The 27,753-nt window shown below is 29.1% G+C and overlaps 4 protein-coding genes across 6 annotated transcripts; all 4 read right to left on the reverse strand.

The window, feature by feature from the left end:
* Positions 1 to 487: 487 nt before the first annotated feature.
* Positions 488 to 1,913, reverse strand: LOC107057839 (inactive protein RESTRICTED TEV MOVEMENT 1-like). 3 transcript variants are annotated; one of them, XM_015302877.1, is made up of 2 exons: positions 1,807 to 1,913; positions 488 to 1,236 (listed from the first exon to the last, which is right to left on the reverse strand). In XM_015302877.1, exon 2 carries the CDS (start codon positions 1,217 to 1,219, stop codon positions 737 to 739), a length of 483 nt encoding a protein of 160 aa, XP_015158363.1. In that variant the 5' UTR covers positions 1,220 to 1,236; positions 1,807 to 1,913; the 3' UTR covers positions 488 to 736. The 3 variants fall into 3 exon arrangements, with proteins under 3 accessions (XP_015158363.1, XP_015158362.1, XP_015158361.1); XM_015302876.1 differs by having other exon boundaries at positions 488 to 1,241; XM_015302875.1 differs by lacking the exon at positions 1,807 to 1,913 and adding an exon at positions 1,321 to 1,442 and having other exon boundaries at positions 488 to 1,238.
* Positions 1,914 to 4,904: 2,991 nt separating this feature from the next.
* On the reverse strand, positions 4,905 to 5,414 carry LOC102595499 (inactive protein RESTRICTED TEV MOVEMENT 1-like). Its single transcript, XM_006362140.1, has one exon. The coding sequence runs from the start codon at positions 5,412 to 5,414 to the stop codon at positions 4,905 to 4,907; it is 510 nt and encodes a 169-aa protein (XP_006362202.1).
* A 3,139-nt stretch (positions 5,415 to 8,553) lies between these two features.
* LOC107057834 (inactive protein RESTRICTED TEV MOVEMENT 1-like) lies at positions 8,554 to 9,099 on the reverse strand. The gene has a single exon (XM_015302856.1). The coding sequence runs from the start codon at positions 9,097 to 9,099 to the stop codon at positions 8,554 to 8,556; it is 546 nt and encodes a 181-aa protein (XP_015158342.1).
* Positions 9,100 to 24,853: 15,754 nt separating this feature from the next.
* Positions 24,854 to 27,673, reverse strand: LOC102584033 (3-ketoacyl-CoA synthase 20-like). The gene is made up of 2 exons (XM_006362101.2): positions 26,755 to 27,673; positions 24,854 to 25,911 (listed from the first exon to the last, which is right to left on the reverse strand). The coding sequence occupies exons 1-2, from the start codon at positions 27,532 to 27,534 to the stop codon at positions 25,126 to 25,128; spliced, it is 1,566 nt and encodes a 521-aa protein (XP_006362163.1). The 5' UTR covers positions 27,535 to 27,673; the 3' UTR covers positions 24,854 to 25,125.
* Positions 27,674 to 27,753: the final 80 nt, after the last annotated feature.

The following is a 27,753-nucleotide window of genomic DNA, read 5'->3' on the forward strand; positions in this document are numbered from 1 at the left end:
TTATCCTTAATAGATGTGCACATATTTTACCTCTGTTGGGGGGAGCGTTGTAACTTTTATCCCCAGAAATTTTCCGATGCGAATTCGATAATGAGAGTAGTCTTGTGAGAAAGATAAATGTACACATATTTTACCTAATCTTAAAGGTAGAGATGATATTCTCGATAAAATTAATTTGTTATATTTGAAAATTTTAAGTAGCTAATTCGATTTCCTATCTTGTAATGCTCTTCCTCATTTTCTCTTTTCCTACCTCATAAAAAGTCTTTAATATTTGTGTATCATTTAAAATAATTTTTTAGATATAAAATTCGAATCGTGCTAGTTCTTTATATTTATCAAAATTGAATAAGATTGAAAGAAAAATAAACTCGTCCTTGCTCAAAAGTTTCTCATAATAATACTCAACAGAAAATACACCACCCCCTTTGGTTAAATTAAAAGATGTTCAAGAATCAAGATAATTTTAACCAAAACATTAAACATTAAGATGAAATTTGGCAATGAAGTCTGATTTACCTCAATGTCATAGCAAACGGGAATGTAACATTTTACAACAACAGCAACATACCTTATAAAATCCACTAAGTGGAGTCTGAAAAGAGTAGAATATACGAAGACCTTACCACTACCTCGTGGAGGAACTTCTTTTTACAATACAAAGCATAAATGATAAACCTTACATAATAATCAAGCAGCAAGCAGCAAGCATAGAGTAAAATAAGACGAACTAGGATCATTTTTCATCCTTCACTCGAAGATCTTTCAAGTTGATCATGGAGGATACGACTGGCTTAACATAGATCCCAATACTCTCAACGGCAGAGTGACTCATGGTGCCATGAAAACCACCAAAAAGACTATGATTTCCTAACTGAAAGTTGAAGTGATTAGCATAAGTTGTAGGCTCCCCAAATGGTCCATAGGAACCCTTGTTGGTGTTAAATTTAATAGCTGCCAAACCTCCATTGTTCACATAGGAACCGCTTAGCGAAGTAAGAAACTCTGATGGATAATCAAGGAGAACCGCAGAGAAGTTTGTACAGTACTGACTGCCATGCTTATTTGACTGAACAAACATGCCATCCTCATAGAACAGGAACTGAAGCGACTGAACTGTGTTTTTGGTGTAGGAAACAAAAATCCCAGCAACTTCGCCTCGTCCATTTTCTTCCCATATCGATCCAGCACGGCTTCCAACTGGCCCAACTTTGATCATTCTCTCTTGCTTCTCAACTGATCTAAGCACAAAGACAAAGCAAAAATGTTAAATCTTTATTTAGACTTTAGCTTAACAATTTCTTTAAATTCATATCCTCTCTACCATTGAACACGAAACTGTCCCTCCACGCTCTTATAGTTCTTCTCACATATAAGTCTATAACAAAGCAAGTCCAACATTTTTGTTTACTAAGATAACTAGCCATTTACAAACTACGGTGAAATTCTTACAGACCATTTACAAAATCTATTCCAAACACATTGTCACTTCTAATCGAGCCTGAACATCTTTAGGTCACATGAGTTCTTCTCTATATGTCAATGAAAACATATTCATACACCTCAATTTAAGGAAAGTGATTTCTCCGTGCCTCAAAGTCATCTTCTTCTTTCAATTATACTTACTGCTTTTTCTAACACCCAGTGGGCTGATTAGGTGGAAAATCAGTCGCACAATTGTATAGACTAAGACGATAAGCATTAACAATAGATCCAAAATTAACAAAGGGAAATCAAATCTGAACTGAATAAAAATGAAAATGAAGAGAGAGATTAATAGCACCGGAAAATTAACAAAAGACTTACAATTACAGTAAAGGACTGAAAGTGAAGTAGTGGTGGCGATCGGGAGGTGGAAGCCGAAAGATGAAGGACTAAAAGCACACCAATAATGCTAATAGTACAATATTTCACAAATCAATAAAGCTACTTCTAATAGAAGTAGAAATAATTTTTCCATACTTCTTACCCAAAACAAGGGATAAGGGTCTGAAAATAATTTCAACTTTGGTCGAATATTCTATTGCGATACCAAACTTTCATGAGAACCTATTACCTCCCTAGACTATTTAATACTGTATTTTAAACATATATATTTGTCCACGTGGACATAAAAAATAATGCAAAATTATAAATAGTAATGTGTCCACGTGGACACATATATACCTTTAAAATACGCTATTAAATAGTCTAGGGAGGTAATAGGTCCTCATGAAAGTTTAGTATCGCAACAACAAATCCGATCAAAGTTGAGATATTTTTCAGACCCTTATCCCTACTTCTTACCCAAAACAAAAAGTAGAAAATTATTTTTTCCAAAACTAATATATATATATATATAATTAACTAATTAACCTATTTTATAAGTTTAGTTAAGTTTTATTTAATAATTTTTTTATTTTTATATAATAGCTTTTTTATTTTATTTTTTGTCTACATATTTTTATTATATTTGCAGAATCACAAAAGGTAGCAATAATATTTTTGCAGGATTAGAAAAAAAAATAACAATTAAAAATTTCAGTCCTCCAAAAAAAGGTATAATATTGAATGAAAATTTGAATATGTACATTTTAATTTAATAAGAATAAAATTTTAATGATTTTTTATAATAAATATTTAAAATAATTTCTCCTTATAAAATAATAAAATAATTTCTCCTTATAAAATAATTTGAATATTAAAAGTACATTAATACTTGCCTTTTTATCATAATTCGACTCTCAAAAATACTTTAAAAAAAATAAAAATTAATCAAATATAATTTGCTTATGAAAAACACATACTTCTAAAAATAAGCAGTTTTGAACAATAATACTTTTAGGTTAACCATATCTTTACTTATCTTTTAGTAAAAAAAATAAAATTGATACCACTAAATCAAATTGAAACACTAGCATTAAAAATTTATAGATGGATATTCTTGATTTGCCATTGCATTTATTGATGTCGAAGCATTTTCAGAAGGACAAAAGGATGATAAAATTGTAGTGAGTCATTTATTTTCAAACCGATTGACAATCCATAAGAAATCGGACATCCAAGCTTTTCATATAATATAAACTTTAGTACAAAATCATATAAAACTCAAAAAGATAAAGCTTATATAATAACCAAACACCAACCATGTTGATGATTGATTGTTATTTAGCGTTAATTATTAATGGTTAAATTTTTTCATCCTTAACGCGAGGATCTTTCAAGTTGGTAAAAGAGGATATGATGGGCTTCACATAAATCCCAATACTAATTATGCTATAGTAAGAAGACCTACAATGAAAACCAGCAAAAAGACTGAAAATTGAAATCCAAGTCATTGTCATGAGTTGAAGTACATCCAAATGGTCCATAGGAACCTTTGTTGGTTCCAAATCTTATAGTTTTCATATAATCATACGAGAAACAACCACTTATGGAAGTAATAAACTTTGATGAATAATCAAAACCAACTGCATAATTAGTATTGGGATTATATGTCAAAAGTGACGAGTAAAAATGAAAAATTATTTTAGAAACAAGTAACAAATAAAAGTGAACGGAGAGAGTAATCAGCATGTACACACTTTGAATTACTTCATTAATTGTTCATTTTTACTTGTCCACTTTAAAATTTGGTCTCTTAAATAATAATGATTGTTATGAGTATTTTATCATCATATTCATATTCATTGAGGTTTAGTTAGAGGCGGAACCCACCTTTATCACTGAAGGTACACGTGCACACGTTAATTTAAAAAAAAATCATGTATATATATGTATGTCTATTTTAAAAAACTGACAGAAATTAGAATATAATTATTAGTGATGAAGAGTATAACATTGCTCTTGTGCTGCTGGCATAAGTCAAAAGATCCATGCACCCATCAAACTAGAGTTTGAAACTAGCTAGAGCGCTATGCTTATGGTGAATATGATGCAAAGCAAGACATCAGAAAATCTTAATTTGAGTTCCATTACTGAAGACACCAATGAAGTGGTGGGCTCAGTTACATTATTATGGTCTATTTTGATCAAATACAACTGCCCAATATAAGGATTAGCCAACTTTTTTGTTAGCTAAATTGGGTCGCTTATTTTTGTTGATGAAGATATGTACTTCCTGTTCTCTTTTGCTAAGATTATTGTGAAGTTAATATCTCAGATGGTCACTCAACTATGCATTCTTCTCTCTTAAAGTCACTTAACTTTTAATTTTAACTCAAAAGTCACTTAGTTATGCATTTTTCTATAAAAAAGTCACTCAACTTTGAATTTTTTCTCAAAAGTCACTCAACTATATATTCACCCTTGTCTCAGAAAGTCACTCACCTATTAAATTGATATTTTAATTAAAATTTACTAATATAAATTGTTTATATAAAAAATATCATTTAAACCATTTAGTTATCCACCCACTTGACCCGACCGGCTAAAAGTATAGCATTGACCCATTTTATTGACTTTTTCTCCTCCTCGTGTGTGTTTTGTTTTTTAGTTCGCCATTGATATTTCTTCTTGGTATATTATCAGCAGGAAGATGATCTTAGTATAGCTGTGATAATTTTGAGATAAACTATACAGCAGCATTAGGATATTTCTGACTAAAACGTCTTCTTGATTTTGTGAGTGAATGGAGTGTTTTGTTAATGACAGTTAGCATATTTTAGCAAATTCTTTCCAATTCACTGATATTCCGATCCAACTTCTATGTGGTCACTCACATTTGTACTCAAATTCAATTCTTGACTGGGACTTCCTAATCCAACTCGAGTAACTGGGAAACTGACATATGTAATAAAATATTACTGTAATAAGTATTGAGTAATAACAAAACACCAAATACATTATGTAAAACTAAAACAAAATGAGTAAATAAACAATAAAAACTATACTATATCATATTTATATAAACATAATTACTCTTCCTATTTTTCCTCTTTAACCTTAACTGGAGAATCTTTTAGCTTGATCACAGAAGATGGAACGTCCTTAACATAAAACCCAATACTCTCAATGCCATTAGAATTATATGTGCCATGAAATCCACCAAAAAATTGATAATTTCCTGTCACAAAATTGAAGTCAATATTATTGCCATCAGTTGACGGGGTACCAAATGTTCCATAAGAACATTTATTGGTGCAAAATTTTATTGATCTTAAAACTGTTAACTTTTTATTGATACGTTCGAACGAACCACTTATGGAAGTAAGAAATTCTGATGGATAATCCAACATAATTGCACCGTACATTTCACAGCAATTAGTACCGTATTTAGCTGACATATGTAATTTGCCATTCACATAATTCAGGAATTGAAGTGAATAAACTATATCTTCATCATAAGAAACAAAAATTCCAACTAATTCATCTCCTTCTTCTTCCCAAATTGATCCACCACGTCCTCCAACTGACCCAACTTTGATCGTATCCATATATTATTCTCTTTTGTTCAAATTGTTGGATTGAAATTATTGGAAGATTGATTATATATATAGAAGAGTTTCGATTAAGAAATTTATAAGTCGTAGTAATATTAATTACAAGTATGCAGAGCGTTTTCATCGTCATGCGTTGCTATTTGATCTTCTATCTCGAAATAGGAGTGTGGTGCTTCGTTTCTCACTTTCAATTTAATTTTGAACTAGGCCCGTTCAATGAATTTCAACATTTTCCCACTTGTTTGATTATAAATTTCATCATTTTATTTGGCCTTCGGCCTTCAATTAATATTTTCTCTAGTCCAAATTAAGTGAATTATTATATATGGTGTACCTTTTAAGAAAAGAGATAATTAAGCAAAATGACTTTCTAGTCATAAATCATTTCTCAAAATAGGCTAATTATTGTTATTTATCAAAAATGGTCATCCAATACTTTTCATTTTTCAATTGCAAGCCAAGTGCAATTTGTGCTTTCTTCTTGCCTTCTTTGGTCTTCTTCCTCTCTTCCTTGTTCTAATTCCTTCATTGTTTTCCTCCTCCTCCTTCTTCTTCATATCTTCTTTCATGTTCAAAGCTTGACTTTTTTAAATCAATGTATTACATAATGTGAATCATTTTGAGTAAATAATATATCAAAAAACTCAGAGTAGATTTGAGTAATTGGTTGGAGATTGAAAAAGATCAATTTGCAAATTATACTTTATTGTATCAACAATGTATATATATGTTGTCTGTATCACTAATTTGGGGGTATTTTTTGTGTAAATGAAAATTTATGAACAACATGTATATAAATACGTTGTCTGAATCACTAATTTTGGGGTATTTTTTTGTGTAAATAAAAATATAGCTATATTTGGTGCAAATGAAACTACTTTGTTGTATATTTGTGAATTTTTTCTTAAAAAATGTTACTTTTCATTCACCTTTTTGATTGTTCTCATAATATTCTACTGAAAATTGTAAAGTGGTTAAGAAACTCATTAAATAAAAGGTAAGTATATAATAATGTTTCAATAATTTACCTAATATGAACTAGAGATTACATTTTATTAAACGTACAAATGACTAGTAAAATTAACGATGGAATCGAGGATGGAATGCTATTTTGGAGGAATATTTTAAGGGCTTAGTTTAGTTGTCAATGTACAAATTTATTTTGTTCTTTTTAGATGGACAAAAATCGACTTATCCTAGCAATATTCTTTCTTTCACCAGTTAAATTTACATAATTCACCTATTTTAAAAATTAGAAAATGGAATATAACATTACGTTAAGATTTGAACATTATGAATTGTATTTGTTGATACCATATGGATAATAAAGTAAATAAGTAATACTCCAGAAATTAAATAAGAAACCAAGAAAAATAGTAACAAAACATATCGAAATTTTAGGCACATAAAGTAGATGAACCATACATAAATAATAACCAAACACCAATTAATATAATTAATCTTCTTCTTTTTCCTTTTTAACCATTACTGTATTATCTTTCAACTTGACCACAGAAGAAGGAATGTTCTTCACATAAAACCCAATACTTCCAATGCCATCAAGGCTCTTGGTGCCATGAAATCCCCCAAAATATTGATGATTTCCTATCATAAAATTGAACTCAAAATTATTCTCATAATCAGTTGATGGGGTACCAAATGGTCCATAAGAACCTTTAATGGTACCCAATTTTATCGAACTTAAACAAATTGTTAACGTTTTGTTGACACGTGCAAATGAACCAGTTATCGTATCCATATATTGTATATTCTCTCTTGTATAAATCTTGTAGTGATAAAATTAATGGAAGATCAGGTTATATATATAGAAGAGTTTTATAACTCATGATTAAGAAATTTTTGAGTCCTATAATATTTTTATTACTTCCTGTCACTAATTACTTGTTCACTTTTGAATTGACATAGTAATTTTATCATTTTATTTCTATTAATTATAAAGTTGATAAATTAAAAATTTTAATTTTCAATAAAATTGAATCTTTTTCAAAATAATTAATTGATGATATAATAGGTAAGAAAAAAATATTATTTCTTAATTTGCCAAAATAAATAAGTAATTAGGGATGGTGAGAGTACTGCTCTAGACAAAAGTCTTTTCATAGTCACACATCGATATTCGTTATTCTATCTCGACAGTATGAGTAAGATGCTTCGATTCTCTCTTTCTATTTAATTTTGGCCTTTGTTCATTGAATTAGTCCTCAGTGCCATTTCATAAGAGGAGCATGCTGGACGACTTTGTTACCAGGGATAAATAAATTCATAAATAATTTTATGATGAATTTATTTTATATTGATAGGAATAAAATTGTTGGACAATTTATTTCAAAATTAATTATCTTGAAAATGTAGTATTATGTTTATCCCACCACATTAAAAGTGAATAACAGTTCTGAGAAAAAAAAAGTAACACAACTCTGAAATAACTAAAATCGAAATAATTAATTATCAGAATGACTTATTTTCCAACCTAGTTTGTCATAAAAGTATTTGTCAGCTTTTAGAAAAAGAAGAACGAATTAGTTTTCATTTTCTAATTTTTACCCTCATTCTAGTAATTGTGGAGAGATTAATATGGTAAAACCAATAAATAATAAATAATAATAATAATAAATGAAATTAAAGAATAAAAAGATGAATTAAATGGATTATTAGTTTAAGGAAATGAGATCTCTAGTTTAATTCTCTTTTCGCCCTTACTGAGTAAACCCTTTTAAAACATTACTCTCTGTAGTCCATATTAACAAGTACGAATTTTTAGAAATTTTTCACAGTTTAAAATAAGTGAATTATTTAAAATAAAAGGAGAAAAATATAATTTTTTTCCAAAATTATTTTTAAAACACAAATGAATACTGTTAACAAAATAATTAGGCAACAAACAGGAAAATATTTGTATTTGTATTTGCGAGATATCTAAATGTAGTTGGCATGAGTGATGATACTTTAGGCATATATGATATATGTATAGGATCCATTCATATATAAAACTGTGACAAAATAAATAGACATTTTAGGCATATATGTAGAGAATCCATACATATATAATAATAACCAACTTAACACCAAATGAATAAATAAAACAATACAAACTACTATATTATATAGCTAGTTAATCTTTTTTCTTTTCATCCTGTACTGGCAAATCTTTCTTGATCAAAGAGGAAGGAATGTTCTTCATATAAAATCCAATACTTTCGATTCCATCACAATTCTTAGTACCATGAAAACCCCCCAAAAATTGTTGATTTCCTATCACAAAGTTGAAGTCAATATTATTATTGCCATCACTTGATGGAGTACCAAATGGTCCATAAGAACCTTTATTGGTACTAAATTTTATTGCTCTTAAAACTGTCAAATCTCGAGTTGGAGACAACGCTGAGAAAAATGACTTTTTGTTGACCCGTTCAAATGAACCAGATATTGAAGTAAGAAATTCTGATGGATAATTTAAGATAACTGCACTATAGAATTTACAGTGTGGAGAACCATATTTCTCTGAACTAACAAAGTTTCCATTCACACAATTAAGGAATTGAAGTGAATAAACTTTGTCTTCACAATAAGATACAAAAATTCCAGCTAATTCATCTCTTTCTTGTTCCCAAATTAATCCACCACGTCCTCCCACTGCCCCAATTTTGGTTGTATCCATAGTAAATTATTTTCTATTTTTTGTGAATAAAAATTGGAGTTATATATACTTGTTTTTCTATCTTGAAAATAGGAGTGTGACGCTTTGTTTCTCTCTTTCTATTTAATTTTGGCGCGCATTCAACTATAACAAAATATTAGTGGCATTTTTTTAAATCAATAATTGAGTTAATTTTATTGTATCCAAAATTTCAAAAACTTTTAGCATTATTTATATAAAGCGTTGATTAGAAATCATAGAGATTTATCAATGTTGTTATTTAATTACCAATAAATCTTTTACTCTTTCTATTTCTAATTACTTGTCCATTTTTTTCTTTTTAGTTATCCTTAATTACTTGTCCATTTTGACAGATCAAGAAATGACAATTTTTTTTTATCTATTATATATACTCTCAATTAATTACTTTGAAAAAGGTACAATTTCTTTAAAATCTTAAGTTTTTCATTTATCCACTTCATAATTAATTGAAATAAAATGGTAAACTCAAGATGTCAATTTTTTTTTTTAATAAGTGTGTTAATTTAAAAGCGGATAGGTAATTAAGGACAAAAGGAGTATATAACGACAATCATATTATTACCGTTATTGGTCGTGGTGAATGAATTTCATTAGTTTTCAGTAGTTAAATTTTTTCTTTTGATGACAGAGTATGATCTATATGTGCACCAGTTGAATCAATGGAAACATTACTCCCTTCTGATCATATGGTGATTCATTTTTTTATTTTTTTTATTGTTTAATTATAATTTAGATATTTAACAAAACATTAATGATATTTTTTTAATTCGACTCTTTTCATTTTTTTTTAAATAAAGAGAATTTTATATGACGAAAAGCACACCTAATGAGGGTTGACATTATAAGAAAAGAAAAGACTTCAATACAAATAGCCAAATAGATCATAACTCACCTCATGTTTCTTCCTTTTTAGCAAAGTTAATGTAATGAACTCAATTTGAATGTAACAATAACCAATTTCTCAACTATTATAATAAGACTAGAGTTCAATTATAAATCCAGAAACTAAATGCAACAACTTAATTAGCAAAAGCCCAAACAGAAATATAGAATTATTGAACCTAAGAACTAGGGATCAATAGACGCTAGAAGGGAGATGAGAAGCTTAGAATCTAGAAAGAGATGAGAGTAACAGACAACCCTTCTTTCCAACTTATTTGCCCTTTTAACCAAATGTTAATTGGGTCGGGATCCCAAATAAAACACTCCAACATTTTACTCGGCCCAATAATCCCAATTAAATAAGTCTCCACCAATTCTAGTCCATAGACCCTTACATATCCAACTCGGTTCACAACAGTTAATGTCTACGCTTGCTAACCGTAATTATAATAGTAAGAAAAATATATCAAAAGAACACTTCAATATTTAGTAGGGAAATTACCAAATGAATAATTTTATTTGATTTTTAGTTGTGTAATACTTTTGGAATGATAAAGAAAATCGCCGAAATTAAACGCTTCTATTAGATCTTCGTTTGAACCTTTTGAATGCGTTTGGCAGGAAGAACATATTATTTTAATATATATTTTTAGATTAATTTGTGTGCACTGACTGTGTAAAGTTTTTTTACACCATCAAGTGAGTTTAACAACAATAGTTAGACGCCTGTTAACCTTTTTTTTAAAATTTATTTCTTTTTTATATTTTAAATTACACATTTATTAAATTTTTCTTCTCTCTGCGCTTCATAACCTTAGGACTTGGGATTCTTCTATCCGAGCTCCTATCCCCCAAACTGCTAACCTCCTCAATTAGGGTTTCATGATATATTTTATTCATGTGAAAATATCCAAAAAGGATAATTACCTTTGATTGATCATTTACGTAGTAATGGTTTCCGTCTCATCATTGAGGAATATACGGAAGAATTGAACGTTTCTTGCAATTATATGAAATCAGGTTCCCAAGATCACAATAGTTATCGGTGGAAGCTTTGGAGCTGACAATTATGCAATGTGTGGACGTGCATATAGTCCAAATTTCATGTTCTTCCAACCAAATGCTTGAACATCTGTAATGGGAGACCCTCAGGTATGTGACACATTGCTTCCAACAAACTCAATATCTATATGCATGATGACATCATTTTAGTTTCACTAGTTTTACTTATTTTAACCCAAATGATTTTTGCTAAATGCATTTGATTGTTATGTTCTGTGTTGCTCGAATAGTGTGAATGAAAAACTATTTGTAGCAGGTGTTTATAATTTGAATCTAGTATAGATTCTTATATGATGTTTCAACCTGATGTCGTTATCTCCTATCTCCGATCTCCAATCTCCAATCTCATCCTCTTAGCAACTTCGTGGTATGTTCGATTCAAATTTTCTATTTACTCTGTATTTTTGCACTGCATATGTGATATGGAGTTGCATCTTTTGGGTGTGTTGGCATCATTATGGGTTAAAAGATGCCTATAACCTATGTTGCTCGAGCTCTCCAAAAATATTGATGCAAAAATACACTTTTATTGGAGTATCGACACACACTCGTATATTTTCTTAAAATGTCTGAACAACCTAGCCTACAACAGTTGATATATGTCACTTCTGTTCAATGTATTTTGAAAGATTCCAATATGATAATGGTAATATTATTATAGTCTTCTCCATTCCTGTACAATGCAACAACAACAATCATGTTGACATATTAGTTGTTGACTATGGCATTAAATGGTACATCAACCATGGTTATAACAACCTTCAAATTGAATTGGACTCTCTTGTTATTGCAAATATGTTGAGCAACAAATCGACCAACAATATGAAGATTAAGCACATTGTGGACAGAATTATCAAACCTCTTGACAGGCACAAATCACCATTTTGTCACTGTTTTAGAGAAGCAGCGGCGGATTTCTTGGCTAAAAATGCCTCTTCAAGTAGAAATAGTACCTTCTATCACTCTTTTCAAGAACTCCCAAGAGAGGCAAAGGAATTGTTTAAACTCGATAAATGGCAACTCCCTATGATTAGAAGAAGATTTGAGAAATGTGATTTGTTTGATAGCTAATTAATTGTTGTATTCCCGAAAAGGAACTTGTATAGGCTACTTCCTTTCCTTTAGATTGTTTGTTCAATCTCTTTTGCTCGTTAGAGGCAAGGTCCATGTCCCCCTCTAATCTTTTGTAAGTATTTCTACTTATGTTTTACATGATAGGGGTCTAGTCAAACCCCCACACTCTTAGGCTCACAACCTATTGGTGATCGCTTTTGTTAAAAAAAATCTTTGTATAAGAAAAATATTCTTTAGAATGAAGAAACACTTTTATATCTTGTTGTCATTTACTCTTTTGGCATACATTATTCGTATATTGCTGAAAGTAGTGCATATTTTCTATTGATTAATATAAAGTTAAGTTATAATATTGTATATGTTTTAGTCTATTATTATTGTGAGTCTGTCATTGAATTTTTTAAAGCATTGTACTTAATTGGATTGTCTAAATTGGTTTGCACTTTTTTATTGTTAAAGAAGCAGAAATTGTAGTATTATTTTCATCTGACTACATTACACTTTTGTAGATACTAAATGTTACGATCAATGGCGACAAAGCTAGAATTTTTAATAAGGGGGTTCAAAATCTAAAGAAATATACACACGAAGTAGCCATAATTTTTCGCCGAAAAGGGTTCGGTTGAACCCCTGCCTATAAAGTGGCTCCGCCAATGGTTACAATAACAACAACAAAAACATACTCAATATAATCTCACAAGTCAAAACAGAGAGTAGTGTGTACACTAAACACAAGTCATAATTTTGAAACCCCAAAAGATTTTAATAGTTAATTTTCTGATTTTAGTTTCACTTGAAACAATATTGACATTATTAAAAAAAAGTAGCTACTTTTTTATCAAAAATATTTTAGAACTTTGACTTAAACAATTCAAATCTTCATATTAATAAATAAAGTTTTTACATCAATATACAATGTAATGTATTGCAAACAAATGTCTAACCTCTTATTAACTACATTTATGTGCCTGTGTGTATATATTTAAGGTTAATTATTATAATTTGGCTTAATGCCATTAATTTTATTGAGATGTGAGTAATTAATACTGATGCAATTTTACTAGGACGAACACCTAAATTATCTAATAGATCAATAAGATTCTTTTGAGCTTCTGACTTTTTCCTTTTCGATCGCAGGAATTTTTGGCTATGTGGAGAAGCAAGTTCATGATTATGGTTTGAGACTAGCCTAGCAACAACCCACTTTTCGTCTTCTTTCTTCAACAAATATATCAGCACTTTGCACCCTTCTCTAGTTTCATCTCGTTGCATATTTTTCTCAAGACTCTTTTTTTAGCAGAATCCTTCTTTTGAACAAACAAATTCTTGACCTATTATTGATTTATCTTTTCTTGATCTAGTGATTCGATTTTTGCGCACGCTAAAACCACTACGATGAGCATAATCAAGATAAAACTTAAATGCAATATCAAGTGACTGAAACTCCATACCGATGTATGGCACTCTCGATTTTTCATCACCAAAATGGAGAATATCCTCTTGTGAAGATCCAATGTTTTCTGCATTTTCCTCAGGTAAATTAGAGAATTCTTCCTGCAACATGTAGTTAATGGATGTTAAATTGACAAGCTAAATATAACTTAAATATTCAAACTATCTTAAATTGCTACTATGTAAAACTAGTGAAAGTAAAACATGTCATCATGCATATAGATATTGAGTTTGTTGGATGCAATGTGTCACAGAAGAGATACCTGAGGGCCTCCCATTACAGATGTTCAAGATACAACACCACACTTAAACAAGTTTCAGAACGATGAAACAAAAAATAACGATGAAATATTTTAGGTAAATCAAAAAATAGAATCCTAAACTAATTTGATCAAATAAATTTTGAGTCCTAGTTGCCTTATACTACTATATTTAATATTTGTATTCTATAAAATAAAAAATAAACAAATTTAAAAACTTACCTTTTATGTGACTTAAAGTTAATTAAGTGATAGTGTAAAAAGAATTCCACTAACAGTGGACACAAGTTAATCTCTATTTTTTTTTATATATTTGTTTGGTCAAAATATTCTCTAGAAAAAAAAGTTTCATAAATGACATTTCGAATTTATTATAATCTCCGCCTCGTGACCATGTGCACAAGCAGGGGCGGACCCACGTGTTGTTCAGGGGGTTCACCCGAACCCCCTCAATAAAAAATTACATTGTATATATAAGGTGAATTTCTGGATTTATGTGGATATATATATTTTGAACCCCCTCAATGACAAGGTGAAGGAGATAGCCTAGCGGTAGCTCCCTTCAATAATAAGCCTGACGTCCAGGGATTGAATCCCTGGGTTAGCATTTTTTTTTTTAGTTTTGTACTTTCAGTCTTTTTCTTTTTTTTTTAGTTCCAGTTCCGATTTTCATGTTTTTTTAAATAAAAAGTGCTAAAATGTGGTGTTAAACCCAAAAAATTCAAGGGTCCCATACTCCCATTCTTAAAAGCTAATAACTTTTTCACTTTCCAAATCCTTAAATCACTTTCTTGTTCTTCCCCAACACTCAAAACTCAAATATTAAAATCATATCCCATAATATTCTATTGTTGATTTGACATATTTTAAAGAGCTAACTTTTTGTTTCACTGTAATCACTTATGTTAGTTTCGGATTTCTTGTAACGAAACTAACTTTTTTGTACCTATAAACTATATACTACTACTTCCTTGAATTTTTTTGTTGGCTTATTTACACGTTTATACTTTTATTTTTCGAACCCCCTGAACGAAAATCTTGGATCCGCAACTGTGCACAAGTTACAAGGAATTTTAAAAGCACTTACGGTACCATTACATGCTAGATAGAAACCAAAAATAAGCTAATATTAAGATCTAGACAAAGATTATATATATACCGAACATCCAAACTGTATATACAAATAAAAAAGTAAAACCAAAAACAAAAAAGCATAGACAATTTTTTTCAATATATAAATATTTCCTTGTTAGTAGGATGTTATATATCATGAGAATAAGTACTAAGTGGAGAGTACCGTTCTACCTCAAAATACAACACAAGGATAAAATAATACATACGAACTAACTCAATCTTCTTCCTTTTCAGCTTTAATTCTAGAAATTACTTCTGGATTGATGATGAAAGTTGTGTTAGTCTTCACATAGACCCCAATACTCACAACGCAATGGAAATTCTCTGTGCCATGAAAACCACCAAAAAGACGTTGATGAAAAAGTTGAAGTCCTTATTATCATTAAAAGGACGGGTCCCAAAAGGTCCATAGGAATTCTTGTTGGTAACAAATGTTATGGAAGTCAGTACATTTTTGTCAAAGCTACCGCTTATGGAAGTAAGAAACTCTAATGGATAATCAAACACGATTGAACAAAAGCTATCATGATCATCACGAATACTCATATATTTTATCTTACCTTGATTTTTTGATATAACTTATTTACCATATTCATGGTACATGAATTGAAGTGAATAAATTGTTGCTTGGTCGTAGAAAACAAAAAGACCAGCAACTTGGTCTCGTCCCTTTTCATCCCAATGTATCCACCACGTCCTCCTATTGCTCCAATTTTTATCATATCCATATTAATTATATTTTCTCTTTTCCAAATATTGGAGTAACTATATTATATATGTATATTTATATATTAAATATAAATAGAAGTTTTTGAGTCATAATACTAATTAGAAGTATATCCAGAGCCTTTTCATTGTCAGGCGTTGCTGTTTAATCTTCTACATCGAAATAGGCTCCGGACGTGTCGTTGCTGTGTTATTTTTTATTTTTCAAATTCAATGAATTTTTTTTTGGAATCTTAGAAAAAATCGTTATTCTTTAGGTGCATCAGATAAATCCACTTTAGTATAATAGCTTGAATATCACACGTACATGAACCTAGAAAAAATATAAACCATCGGGTACCTATAAGAAACCACTCGTCATTTCTCCCTTTCAATTTAATTAACTGTGATTGTTCGTTGAATTAAAGTATTCAATAGAGTTTTTCGTCCCTTCATTTCAAATTAATTGAATTTTTGACATATTTTTTATTTTTTAAATTAACTTAATTATTCGATTTTCAAGACTACTTTTAGAATGTTCTTCCAATTTTACCCTTCATAAGTTAGTATTGGAATTAGTTATTAATTAATGTTTAGTTATTTTAATCATAAATTTGACAATAATTAATAAGGGTAAAATTGGAAATTTATGCCTAATTTATAGCTTAATCTTTTTTCTTAAAAGATGAGAAACACCTCAACAATTCAATTAATTTAAAATGAAGAGAGTATTGATTTACGTATTTAATTTTATCTTCTAGGATAAATCAAAATATATTCGTAGTGCAACACAAAAGGGGATTTTAGTCGTCTAAGACAAATTAAATGACGACTAAAATCAACATCTCCAGTGGATTTGCCAAACCAAATTTGTTGCATTTTTTTAAAAGTATATTTTCTCCGTTTCTATTTATATATCTTTTTTTCTAACAATATATGATTCTTAATATTTATCAATTCATAAAATCAATATATAAATAATATTATTTTTTCCATTTTACCCTTGAAAGTTATTAGTCTTGAAAATATAAATTTAACCAGCATAGAAAAACTAAGTAAATAATTCATGTCAATATATATGCCATATTAATTAATCAAAACAAATTAATTTATGTTCATTGATTGAAAACTTAATTTTTAAGAGAACACTATATAAGGTTATAATAATAAACTTTTCGAATTTCTTAAGAAGCATAAAATTTAAAATTATGACATATAAATAGAAACGAAGAGAGTATTTTAGAACAAGATAACTTTTTCTTTACTGGGTTTCCGGGAGTTGACAAAAATCTATCATGACTATAGTTAGTTTACAATATTTTATGTCGATAATTAACTCAATGTAAATTAAGGAAAACGTAAGAACAATGAAGACGTTCTCTCTTCTATCACCCTTTTTTACCCACAAAATCAAGGAATACAAAAGTCTTTTTTCACTCTAAAATGAAGTTTTCTTGAACTTTCTTTTATATTTTTAGTACTCCCATTTATTTTTCTTCTCTTTGACTACATTAATAGTATTCACTTTTTTTAGGGCACGCCAGACTACACTTGTCAAACATATTTATTACTCCCTTGGTCTCATTTCAAATACTTTTTCACGCCTATTAGCAAGAGAATTTATCATTAATATCCATCTAATTTGTAACTAACTAGAATTAGCATTAAATTGTCAACTACAAAATTTCTAATTTTTTATTTTCTAGTATAAAAATTTAGCTAAATTAAATTAGCTAAGAAAAAATAGGATTATCATAATTTCTTTTTTGCTATTTTGCCTAGAGCTAATTTCTTATTTATTTTTTAAGTAGTGGTAGAAGTTAGCTAAATTAAAAAAATAAGATTAGCATAATCTTTTTTGCTGTTTAGCAATAGAATTTTGCATGTCACTAATTTCTTATTTTCTCATAGTGATAAAATAAAAAAGTTGTAAAAAAAATAATATCTTTTTAAAAATAGGCTAACAATCGAAAAAAGATAAACAAATTGAAAGTAACATTTAGCAGCCAAAATTGCAGGTGAGATTAATTAGCTCATAATCCTTTTACATGAGTAGATCAAATTTAGCAAAAAGTAAACAAAATAAGCATAGTAGACCCCAATCTTCATAACAAATACACCCACACCCTTAATCTTCTCCACTTTTCAGATAGACCCCAATCTTCATAACAAATACACCCTTAATCTTCACCACTTTTCAAATAGACCCCAATACTCTCAACACCCTGGCAATTTTCAGTCCCATGAAATCCACCAAAAGACTAGTATGGTCACCAAAGTGAAAACTAAATTCTTTAGTATTAGTCGAAGAAGACCCAAATGGTCCATAAGAACCTTTGTTGGTAACAAATTTAATAGTTTGCATAACTGTTGAGAAACAGTCCTCCAGTTTACCGTAGGATCCACTTACTGAAGTAAGAAATTCTGATGGATAATTGAAGACAACGGACGAAAAGTTTTCATAGTAATTAAGGCCATGTTTTTCTGAGAAAACTAAGTTGTTATTTCAAGAAAGAGGAACTGAAGTGAATCGATTGAGTCTTTGCTGTAAGAAACAAGAATCCCAGCAACTTGGTGTCTTCCCTTTCATCCCATAATGTTCCACCACATTCTCCCACTGGTCCAACTTTGATCATATCCATATTATTTAACTAAGTTTCAATTTCTAAGGGATGGTTTTGTTTATAAGAAGGGTTACTAGTCATTTTGGACATTAATTTATAGTCTCACTTTTCATTTTACTTGACTTTAACACTTCTCAAGAAAGGAGTATTTATTAGGAGTTCACTTTTACTTATCACTTATTTTTAAAATAGATTTTTTTTTTATTTGTTATTTTTGACATATTAAGAAAATAATTTTTTTTATTTTATGTTTTACCCTCAACATAAAATACTTATTTTTCAAGACATCATTTAACAGGGGATAGTTTTTTATAAGATTCTTATATCAATAAGTGTGACAAGTAAAAATGAACGAAAAAAGTATTTTGTTGGTGATGGTTGGATTTCGCATATTAGACTTCATTCGTTCATTATTATTTGTTACTGTTTGACTTGACATATTTATTAAGAAAACAATTATGGATATATGTATTTTACCATACAAGCCCTATTAATTAATGTCTAGTTCGTATTAATGACATATATATATATATATATATATATATATATATATATATATATAAAAATAGAAATAGGACTATATTCTATGTGTTGTTTGGCATGACTTTGAACACTCTTTTGAGGAGATAGAGGATTAATTCTTCTTATCAATTCATGTAGTTCCCAAAGTGTTGCCTCTTTTCTTTTTGAAACAATTAACTTCTCAACATTTCAAATTCTGTTCTTTTATTTTATTGAGAATTTATATATTGTTTCATTGTTATGAACATACCCTATACTTGCGATACATTCTGACCTAAATGACATAAATTTAAGAGATCATTTGGTTGAGTGTATTAGAAAAAATATATTAAAATATAGTATATAATTAATAAAAGAAAAAAAAATTTGGCCAGAATTTGGCCAAAATGGTAAAATAACATATATTTTTTTTTATTTGTTTTTTTTTCTTTCTCTGTTTTTTTTACCTTTTTGAACATTTTTACTCTTTTAACTTTAATACCTTTTAATTAAAAAATAAAAAAAAGATCAGTTTATTTAAAAAAAAAAAGAATATTATAAACTTTTTAAATTTCTGGCCATTTAGCATTACTCTTAATAAAAAAAAACATTATATAAATATTAATGAAAAGAATTTTATTATAAGCACAATATTAAGCATTATTGGTCTGATCATTAATAATACATCAAGCATTATCCTTATACACTTTATCAAATGATTATTAAATGGATGGAGTTGGGAATACAAAGTTTTCAAATTCTGTTCTTTTACTTTATTGAGAATTTATATATTATTGTTTCAATATTAATGTACATGCCACTATTCTTGCGTTACTTTTTGAGCTAAATAACATAAATGTTTAAGAGATAGTTTGATAGAGTGCATTAGAAAAAATATACTACTAAAAAAGAATATCATGACTACTAAATAAAGAACGGAGGGAGTACTTTTAGTTGTCTTTACTTTTTGTCAAAAACACCATGCAAATACAAATGATGATCACTCTATATAATATAAACTCAAGTAATTCAAATATATTAGGGAAAAAAACTAAAATTTATGAATCAAATAAAACTCTAATGATTAATAATAAATCAAAGCAAATAAAAACTTCCATTAAACGCCAAACTTCAAAGTTCAAAGATCCCTTATAGGTTGATTGAGTGTATTCTCACACCTAATTAATATTCTAGTGTTTGAGTTGAGCTCTCCAATTTAATTTTATAGTAAAGTAATTCCTTCATTCGTTTTTATCTATCTAATATATTTTTATTTGTTACTTGTTCATCTTAATATATGTATAAATTTTACCAGTAACACAATAACACTACTATATTTTTTATGGGTGCAATATTAATATATATTTCATTTATTAGTATCAAAGTTCGTTGATCAAATTGAGGCCGCGACCTTTATATATCAGGAAATTCTTTTCTTCATACTGTAATGGTTTATTAACGTTTGATGGATGAATTGAAACTTATAATTAATGGTTCAATAGTATGCGGTATGAATTACTCAATTTTTTTTATCACATTGATTGTTAATCCGTTAAGAATAACTAAATTATATTTATACCCTCCTTTGTATGTGTAAGTAGTATAGAAAGTTGTAATGTGTGAGATATTTATAACCCTTTGAAGCTAGTTTTTGAAGTTAGGTTAGATTTAGATTCCATACATGTACATGGGGTGATCACCCCAATTGTGCTCTATCGATGTCGTTCTTGATCTAGGGCATGACATGATCGAGTGACTCCTTTGGCTAGGCCCAAGTCCCATATCTTGTACAAATACATAGGTTCAATAGAGTGAAAAGTTTTAATTTGCACAAAAATAATACACTCTTTTAAGTAACATGAATGCAATCTCGAAACATAAAGACAATGACATTTGGCTATCAATATATATTTCATAATAAGAAAAAAAGGATTAATAATTAGCATATAGAGTAAAATAAGACAAACTTCATACATCATCATTGCAATTTGTAGAAGAATCTTGAATTAATCTTCAACTTTTTGATCTTTCACTTGAGGAGAATCTTTCAAGTTCACATTGGGTTTGACATAAATCCCAATACTCTCAATGCCATATGAATTTTTGGTGCCATGAAAACCCCCAAACAAATGATGATTTACTATCTGAAAGTCTAAATTTCGTTTTTCACATGCATATTTCCCGTCGATACCACCAAATGGTCCATACGAACTTTTGTTGGTATTAAATTTTATAGCTTCCAATACTGTATATTTGTATCTAGTATCATATCCAGAGTAACCGCTTATCGAAGTAAGAAATTCTTATGGATAATCCAAGACAACCGCAGAGTAACTTGAATTTGTGGTTCCAACTACACCACCATATTATATGTCAGACTTAATTAAATTGCCATTCTCATAAAAAAGGAACTGAAGTGAATAAATAGTATTTGGGCCAAAGACAACAAAAATCACAGCAACTTGGTCACGTCCCTTTAAGTCCCAACAAGATCCATTACTTCCTCCCACTGGCCCAATTTTGACAAAATTCATATTATTATTCTTGATTTGTTTCTGAATTGTTGTTGGAATAATATCAAGTTATTATATAGAGCAGTTAATTTCAATTTCTTAAGAAGTTATTGAGTCGTACTATTAATTAATTACTGGGAGCCTTTTCATTGTCACATGTTGATGTTTGTTATTCTAATTTCTATCCATCTCAAAAATTGGAGTCTGACGATTAGTTTTTCTCTTGTCGTTCAATGAATTTAACTTTTTTCAGTACTGCATTTCTGTATATTATCTCGAATCATTTTAAGATCTAATATTAAACATTAATTAATAAGGTAGTATGGTAAAATAGTCATGTCAATTATTATAGTTTTAATAGGTGTGTCAAATCTAAATATAATAAGTAAAAGTGAACGGAGCTATAAAGTAATGTTTTTTTTTGGAGAAGTATCTAAAACACCCTTAAACTTGACGCGAATTATTATTTTCATCCTTGAACTATTGATAGCCTTAAAGAAACTCTTTTACTTGACTAAGTGAACTTAAATTCTCGCCCATGTTAGGGGTGTTTTCAACACTTTTCTCGATTTTTTATTAAGAGTCACATGCTTCTACAAGAGTTTGAGACCATTTGCTATATCATGTGGCAGATTGAGAGTGTATCGGGGGTGTAATCAGTCAAGTAAAGCTAGGACTGTTTTTGAGGGATTTAAAGACAAAACTAGTAATTTAATTGGTAAAGTGTAGAAGCCAATAAAGTCGTTAGTTCTCAAGCAAAAACGATTGATATAAATCTACTAATTTCCTTATGAATACAATAAATATTAGACTGATTGAACTCTCACACCTAATTGGCTAATATTAATACTTATAAGGTTTTCCACAATTATATAATATGTGACAAGAAGAGTACTAATCGTTACTCATAAAAATAATTATCCACACAATTGGTTTGATATTTTTCTTAGCCACCTTTAGTGCTTCACATAATTTAGATTACAATTAGTCGCTAACATTAATCATTCGATACCGACTACATTTAATGTATACATTTTCAACGGTGCATAGTACTATTCTTTTTCTTTATTCTTAATTGTGATCGCCAATTTAAGAGGGATGACAACTGGGACGGGACGAAAAAAAATAAATCCTTAATGAATCGCGATAGGGAAATATTTAAATAAGGCGAGGCGGGACGAGTTACATCAAGTGGTTCTCCAGCTTTTTCTCTGCTGCCATCTCCCTCATCTTTAAATTAGCAAAGAAAAAGTTGGTTTCCCACTTGTCAATCGTCTTTCATATTCATATTTATTAGTGTACTGTATCCTTGTTCGGTGGAAGAATATTTTATTGACTATCCTTCGTTAGAAGAAATATATTGATATGTTTGACGTTGAAAAATAATAATTTGAAAGTGAAATTAAAGAAAAGTATTCTTCACTTCAAAAAAAGAAAAATCAGCAAAAATTTGAGTCAAATAATATTTTCTATCAGAGTTTTATATATTGTTAACTATAAAAAGTTATAACTAATACTCCTTTTGTTTCAATTTATGCGACACATTTCGGATTTCAAGATTCAAACAAGTCTATTTTTTACCGTAAATTTTTTATATATTATTAAATATTTTGAATTATCAATTATTGTGACTTATAGTACTTTTTATGTAGTTTACAAATATATAAATTTCATGTTGAAAAATTTGAAGATTCCATGAGCAAATTCTTGGTCAAACTTAAATTGTTTGACTCTCGAAAAGCGAAATATGTTACATAAATTGAGACAAAAAGAATAGCAAGTTACATGTATAATTACATTAGCTAGTTAAAACTCTAATTTTCATCTAGAAAAACAATAAATGCAGAATGCTCCTTTGTTACTGAAGCATGTGACATGTTTTGAAAACTCATATGCAATAAATTCACATGACATTATTTATAATAGGAGTTAGCATCAGAGCATGTATAAACTGTTTGACTTATAAGGTCAGTCATAATACATTAATATGTAAATGTAGAGTTTAATTTAATCTTAACTGATATTTATATCCTTTAATTTTGTGTGTGCAATATAAGTAGACACTTAGACTTGCATAAAGTTAAACAAGCTAAGTAGACATACGCGTCCTACGTTGCATAATACAAATCAATTTAAGTGTATATCACGTGAATCGTTATGTAGAATGCCATGTGTGTCTTGTTTAACTTCATACAAGTTTTAAGTTTCTATTTGTGCACATCTGAAGGAGTAATTTCCCTAGATAGTCACTCATGTTTGAGAAATTACCTAGTAATATCACTTATGTTTGTTTTAGGACTATAATATCACCCAACTTTACATATTTTCCTCAAAATATACTTCATACAAAAAAATATATATATATTCTCTCTCCTATTGGGATGCCATGTCACATTTTCATTTTTCTTAAAAAAATTAACTTTTAAAAATAACTCATATGTTATATTCAGTAAAAAAATAAATAATTCTTAATTATTTATCATTTTTAGTTTTTTACTTTAGCATATTAAGAGATAGACCTTTTTTTTTCTATTATTACATTTAACATTAATTATTTTTCTAAATCATTTCTTAAATCATTCCTTCTTTAATTTCTTAAAGAATATGCAAAGTGCACAATTTTTATGGGATTTCATGTCATACTATTCTTTTTTTTAATAATATTTTTTTAAAAAAATAAACTGGAAAATTTATTTTCTACTCCTTCCATCCATCTTTACATTTTTACTTGTTCAATATTAATTTGACATATCTCTTAAGAAATAATAAAGATAATTTTACTTTATCAATCTTTTAAAATAATAAATTTTCTATTTTGAAAAATGCATTGACAATGACTATAATTAATAATAAAAGTGAATTAGGAATCAGGTAATAAATTATCACTTGATTTTCTAAAGTAAACAAGTAACAAATGAATAATTATTTATAACATAATGAATAAATAAAAATGGACAGAAAGAATAGTTACTAGAAAAAAACCCGTAAAAAGAATTAGTTGATATAAATTATAATACTCTTGATTTTTTACGAGTACGTGAAAATTGTTCTCTAACGTCACTTTTTTTCTTTTCTTTTGTTCGCTTTTACTTGTTTTTAATGTTCACCTTGTGCATTTTATAAGAACTTAAATAAGGAATGATTTAGAATAAATAATTAGTGTTAATCGTAATAACAAAAAATAAATATGAGTTGTTTAAAAATGTTCACTTTGTGTTATGTAATTATTATTTTAACCGAGTAAATCATTTGGGTTGATTTAAAAAGTTAATTTTTTTAATTATTAGTAAAAAGGGAATAATGTGACATAGGAGACAGAAAAATATGTTTTTTTTGTGATAAGTATATTTTGAGGAAAATATGCAAAGTTGGATGATATTGTAGTCCTAAAACAAATAAAAGTGATATTATTAGATAATTTCTCAAACATGAGTGACTATCTAGGGAAATTACTCCATCTGAAGTTGAAGAATATACATAGATATCAATTGATGTCAAATTAAATGACACGTTTATCAAAAACATGTATACAGAAGATATTGTATTGCTTTCTTAAATCATAATCAAAGTACACACCCACCTAGCTAGTAACAACAAAAACAACAAAGTGAGGTAATATTACAATGATCACAACACATAAACTAGTCCTTTGCTAACAACAAAGTGAGGTAATATTACAATGATCACAACACATAAACTAGTCCTTTGCTAACAACAAAGTGAGGTAATAATACAATGATCACAACACATAAACTAGTTCCTTTGCTTCCCCTTTCTTAGGGTTAAACAAAATATTCTTCAAGAATCATTAATTGTCACAACTCTAGGCACTTCAACTGGAAATTCATCAATTTCATCCATCCAAGGATTCTTCTCCTTAGCAGGATCAATAGTCCTCAATGCACACCACACAGCACTATTACACTTAAATCCTGAACCAAATGCAATTTGCCATGTCCTATCACCTTTCTTAATCCTCCCTTTAGCTTCAGTATATGCCAATTCATACCACAATGAACTACTTGAAGTATTACCAAATCTATAAAGTGTCATTCTTGATGGCTCCATATGCCATTCACTTAACTCAAGATTTTTTTCTAACTCATCCAACACTGCCCTACCACCAGCATGTATACAAAAATGTTCAAACGCTAACTTAAAATCAGGAATATACGGTTTTATTTTCATCTTCAACACTTTCCTAGCGACTAATGTCGCAAAAAACAATAGTTGTTCGGACATAGGGAGAACAATTGGCCCTAGAGTTGTAATGTTCGTTTTCAAGGCCTCCCCTGCTACAGCCATTAGGTCTTTAGACAACGCGACCCCGATTTTTTTACTATCATCTTCCTCTTGGAACACACATCCATAGCTCTTGTCATCTGCACCTTTGTTTGTACGCACTGTATGTATGAGTTGATATTTTGAACGTCGTCGATCGGACGATTTATTCGATAATAATATTGCTGCACCACCCATACGAAAAATGCAATTTGAGACTAGCATTGATCGATTGTTACCAAAGTACCAATTTAGTGTTATGTTTTCCATGCTGACTACTAGTGCATATGAGTTTGGTTGCACCTGTTACAACGTGTGATATAATAACATATGAAAAAATTTAGTATTGTAAAGTTATTAAATACACTAGAAATTAATATTTTAGTACAATATTAAAAGCTAGCTAGCATGCAGTTGGTAGATATTCAGACATTAAATTGACTATGTCCACTTGAACCTTTTTTAATATACTGAATTCAGAAAAATCATGTCACATCTGATGGTCTAAAGTGAGTTAATTAATTATAAATTATGTCTACGTCCTAAATGAGTTGGAGTCAGCTAATATATGAAACTTTTTTTTGTACCATTTCGCTATAGTCATGTTCATTTTATTCTAATTAATTACATAGTTATTTATCTTTAAGGAAACTATCATGTAAATCTTTTACTAAAAAAAATCAAAAAAGAAAAAAGAGAGAGAGCAAGATTTGCTTGCATATCACCAAATTAACATGATGTGTGTATCACCTACAGACTCATTAAAAAGCCATTCATTGTATGTCAGATCCTTCAAAAATAGTATTTTTTAGATGTTCTGACTTCTGACCTTTTGCTTAAACATATTTTAAAAGTCAACATACCACCAAAACTAGTGCATCATGTAATTATAGACCATGCCAAAACACTCTTAAAAGTAACTTAATACTCTTGCAAAGAGTAAAAAAATATACTATTAATATAATTTAGCATGTTATAGCATGTTGCCTACTTTATTTTTGGATTATATGATATTTTGACCACTTTATCTAGAAAAAGACCTGTTATATATTGCAAATAACTTAACTTTCGTAAAAATATCATATACTATACTATCAGTACATAGAACTTAAACGGAAAAAATATAAATCTTGCAAAGGAACAAACCTGTAGCATTTGCTTGGCAAGGTCAATTGAAATTAATCCAGCACTACATCCCATACCACCAAGGTTATAACTCAAAATATTTCCTCTAAGCTTATAATGATTAACAATCATAGCAGAAAGTGATGGAGTTGGATTAAATAAACTACAATTCACCACAAGAATCCCAATATCCTTAGCCTTCACACCAGTTTTCTCTAACAATTCATCAATTGCACCAAACATAACCATTTCAGCTTCTTTTCTTGCCTCAGCCATACAAGGATTTGGTGGCAATTTCAATAACGCTTCTGGAAAATACGTCTTTTGACCTAAACCTGACCTTTCTAATATTTTCTTTTGAAAGGCCAAATTCTCCTCAGTGAAAATTCCGGCTAATTTTGATCTCTCCATGAATAATTCCTTAGGACACATAACTTCAGGTTTGGGTTTGTAACACGAAAAATCGACTAGGTACACTTTACGTGGCCTAGTCATAAAATAAAGTGTAGCCAAGAAAACTATAAGGGCTGAGCATAAAATTACTGTGACAAGATTGAATTTTAGTTGGTTCCATAATTGAACCATATCTTCCATAGTAATTGTTGAAAGATGAGCAAATAAAGCAATTAAAATTGGGATAAGGAACAAATACATAGCATGGCTAATCAAATAATGGTAGCCAAGTTTAACATATTTGAGCCTAACTGATAATAGAAAATTTGGAAGTTTATTACTATTAATTCTTTGATCATCATGATGATTAGCTTCAATTGAAACTCTTCTAGTTGATTCATCTCCCATTTTGTTGGAATTTTTGAACCAACCCCACAAATTAATCAAATATAACTTAGAGAAATAAGTGACTTTCTTGGATTTTTATTATTTTTTTGTCACAAATGTGAACAAGAAGTACACAAGTGAGAAAAAAAGACTTGAGGAAAAGAGATGTGTTGAGAAGGAAAAATAAGGTTGTATGAGAATTTAAAGAGTATGTGGAAAAGGGGGGGGGGGGGGAAAAGG

The sequence above is a fragment of the Solanum tuberosum genome, unplaced genomic scaffold (genome assembly GCF_000226075.1).
Source record: "Solanum tuberosum cultivar DM 1-3 516 R44 unplaced genomic scaffold, SolTub_3.0 scf00384, whole genome shotgun sequence".
NCBI classification, from domain to species: domain Eukaryota; kingdom Viridiplantae; phylum Streptophyta; class Magnoliopsida; order Solanales; family Solanaceae; genus Solanum; species Solanum tuberosum.

Coding starts and splice junctions, on each gene's coding strand:
- LOC107057839 (XM_015302875.1), bottom strand. CDS start 1,427: ATGGCTAGTTATCTTAGTAAACAAAAATGTTGGACTTGCTTTGTTATA. Junction 1,239..1,320: donor AGTTTCGTGTTCAATGGTAG/AGAGGATATGAA, acceptor TGTGCTTAGATC/AGTTGAGAAGCAAGAGAGAA.
- LOC102595499 (XM_006362140.1), bottom strand. CDS start 5,414: ATGGATACGATCAAAGTTGGGTCAGTTGGAGGACGTGGTGGATCAATT.
- LOC107057834 (XM_015302856.1), bottom strand. CDS start 9,099: ATGGATACAACCAAAATTGGGGCAGTGGGAGGACGTGGTGGATTAATT.
- LOC102584033 (XM_006362101.2), bottom strand. CDS start 27,534: ATGGGAGATGAATCAACTAGAAGAGTTTCAATTGAAGCTAATCATCAT. Junction 25,912..26,754: donor TTGCCAAGCAAATGCTACAG/GTTTGTTCCTTT, acceptor ACGTTGTAACAG/GTGCAACCAAACTCATATGC.